The sequence below is a fragment of the Olea europaea genome, chromosome 22 (genome assembly GCF_002742605.1).
Source record: "Olea europaea var. sylvestris chromosome 22, O_europaea_v1, whole genome shotgun sequence".
NCBI classification, from domain to species: domain Eukaryota; kingdom Viridiplantae; phylum Streptophyta; class Magnoliopsida; order Lamiales; family Oleaceae; genus Olea; species Olea europaea.
The window spans coordinates 5324646-5327943 of record NC_036258.1 but is presented as its reverse complement, the minus strand read 5'-3'; the positions used below and the strand labels follow the sequence as shown (position 1 = coordinate 5327943).

The 3298-nt window shown below is 35.6% G+C and overlaps 1 protein-coding gene across 1 annotated transcript; it reads left to right on the top strand.

Moving 5' to 3' along the window:
- The first annotated feature begins 1176 nt into the window (after window positions 1–1176).
- Window positions 1177–2791, top strand: LOC111371077. The gene is made up of 3 exons (XM_022992991.1): window positions 1177–1653; window positions 1732–1928; window positions 2455–2791. The coding sequence occupies exons 1-3, from the start codon at window positions 1177–1179 to the stop codon at window positions 2789–2791; spliced, it is 1011 nt and encodes a 336-aa protein (XP_022848759.1).
- The last annotated feature ends 507 nt before the right edge of the window (window positions 2792–3298 follow it).

Sequence of the window (3298 nt, the reverse complement as noted above, 5' to 3'; positions counted from 1 at the left end):
GCAATGATCCCTTTTAACCCTAGTTCTACAAATTGACAACATGTTTGAAGTTGAAGAATCATTGTTTCTATTTTATTCAACAATCTCTCTCTAAGTATTGTTGAACCTACTCTCATATACAATCCATTTATATCTCTATGACGGATACAAGAATACAAGAATGCATGGATTTTTGTGAACACATAGAGATTCACGTAGGGCATAGTACTATATCTCTATCCCCTATCGAACCCTACGATGATTCGTACCCTATCAAGCCTATTTCCCTTCTCTCGAATGCATGAAATACTCCACAAGATTCACAAAATCATGTGCACAATAACTGTGGAGAAAATAAGTGCATATAAATCATTCAAATTCAAAGAACGCGTTTTATCGTCAAGAATGTAAAACTAGAAATCAAAAGATTACATCACATGGTTCATCGTTCGCCTATTAAAAAAATATCTAGCCTAGGGAAAAATAAGAAAATACAAAGAAATCCTAAGAAACGACATCATCAGTTTAATGTTCTAATTGAATCTTCGTGTAATCCTATCGATGGTTTGTGTTTCTCTTTGCGTTTTTGCTCAAAATCTCCTTCAAAATATGTCAGAATGTCTTCCCATGTGTTTTCCCCTAAAATTGACGGCTCTAGGGATTTTTATATAAGTTCCAAGATTTGTTTCCATAAAAAGTTGAATCGCAGAAGAAAACTGAAAATCCCGCGCCAAATTAACACCACGCGACCACATGGTTCTCCCAATTCCGCCTCTAAATTCTCTGCAGCCTCCCTTGCAATTGCATGGAGGAAAACACCATGGGATTGCACGAAGTCTTCACATTTCCAAATTCTTCATTTTGATCCCCGAATTCCATTTTCTTAGTTCTTGATATCTTTTTCCATTTTTTTGTCTTCCAAACCCCATGTCTTCAATATATTAGTATTTAGCTCATTTGTATTCTCGTTTCTTCCTTCGGGTCATCTTTTGACTATTTACATTTTGGTTCTTAAACTTTCATTTTCTTCTAGTTGGTCCTTTTTCGTTTCCTTTCTCTTGAATTCTACCATATTTATAAATATAGTTATATAAAACACAATGACATAGAATTAAGCCGTATTCACACACTTTTATCAACAATTCATCATATTTTGTGGACATAATAAGTTTGTAAAAAGCACTTATCACGGTTTGCATGAGTATGAAACCTGGGGACGTAGCTGAAGAACAAACTAAATTGAGGGCCTCCCCATTTTCTTCGAAAGATTCAGCTAAGGACTGGCTCTATTATCTACCATCGGGGAGTATTACGACATGGAAAGAGATGAAAAGGTTGTTTTTAGAGGAATGCTTTCCATCTTCAAGCACAGCCAACATTCGAAAAGAAATATGTGGTGTAAGACAAGACAATAAAGAATCCCTACACAAATACTGTGAGCATTTCAAGAGACTATGTGCAAGTTGTCACCATCATCAAATTAGTGAGCAGCTTCACATCCAGTATTTCTATGAAGGTCTTCTACCAACTGATAGGAGTATGATCGATACTGCTAGTGGAGAAGCTTTGATGGATAAAACTTCCGTAAGAGTGAAGAACTTAATTGCAAGTATGGCAGCCACCTCTCAGCAATTTGACACTAGACTCGACACCTCATCTAAACATGTTAATGAGGTAAAAATTTCATCCATTGAACAATAATTTGAAAGTCTAACTTCTCTTGCTCTTCAAATGGCTATAGGTATTATGCAGATAACAAAAGCTTGTGGGATGTGTTCGGTGGTAGGACATTCAATGGATATGTGCCCACCATTTCTAGAAGATCCCATTGAAGAAGTAAATGCAGCAAGTGGTTTTCTTAGACAACTGCAAAGGAATTATGATCCCTATTCGAACACAATAACCCAGGATGGAGAGATCATCCTCATCTTAGCTACGGGAATCAACAAGTAAATCAACCTATGTAGCAAAATTGCCCAAAATTTCAGCAAAATAAGTAGTCATATTCTTCTGGACAACAACAAGGCCAAACTTCTAATTCTGGTATGTCTTTAGAGGATATTGTTATATCCTTTGCCACTAACACTTTGTAATTTCAACAGGAGACAAAGGCAATTATTCAAAGCTTGGAAAATCAAATGAGTCAAATGGCAACTGTAATTAATTAGCTAGAATCACAAAGTTTGAAAAAAATTACCTTCTCAATCTGGGGTAAACCCCAAGGAAAAATATATAGGTGCAATTGTATTAAGGAATGGCAAAGAGGTTGAAATCCCGATGAAGACAGTCCCCACAATGTCAAAGCAAGGAAAGGAGAAGATGTCACTACAGACAATGTGTTCTCCACGACGATGATGCACCTAAATGTAAGTTTCCATCTCTTTCTGGTTATAAACCCGTACCCCATTTTCCTCAAGCCTTAGTAGAATCTTGGGAAGGTAAACAAAATAAAGATCTATATGAAACTTTTCGTAGATGCGAGTTTAATATTCCACTTTTACATGCTATTAAACAAGTACCTCATAATGCTAAGTTTTTGAAAGAATTGTACACCATTAAGAGAAAACAGAAATTCAAGGGGTGTGAAAAGGTGAGAGTTGGGGAAAATATCTCTGCAGTTATTCAACGAAAACTCTCTGCAAAGTGCAAAGATCCAGGTATGTTTACTATCCTTTGCGTGATAGGAGACACAAAATTTGAGAAGGCCATGTTAGACTTAAGGGCTTCTATAAACGTCATGCCATATTCTATTTATACTTCTTTAAAACTTAAACCTTTAAATAAAATTGGTATCATGATTCGATTAGATTAGTTTTCCCGACTGATTTTTATGTACTTGATATAGAAACTGGTGATCAAACTATACCTATTTTGTCAGGAAAATCGTTCTTAAAAACATCCAAAATAAAAATAGATGTACATAAGACACACTTACAATGGAATTTGATGGTGAAATAATCAAATTTAATATCTATGACGCCATAAAATTTCTTAGTGATGATAATGATGTCTACTCTATTGATGTAATTGACTATCTAGCACAAGAAGTTTTTGAATTTGATGGAAAAGATACATTGCAAGTTGCCATTAGTGAGCATCCGAAGAAAAAGAGTGAGGAGCTAGCCTTGAGCGCTGACTTGCAAGAAACAATTGCAACATTGAATGATCTTTCAAGGTTACAACAAACAGGTAATGTTTTATATATTGCATTACCAGTTTTTAACGAGAAGTCATTACCTTTTGTCTTGCAAGCTCCCACTCTGGACATGACACCTCTCCTCGACCATCTTAAGTTTATATTCCTTGGAGATGGAGAAAC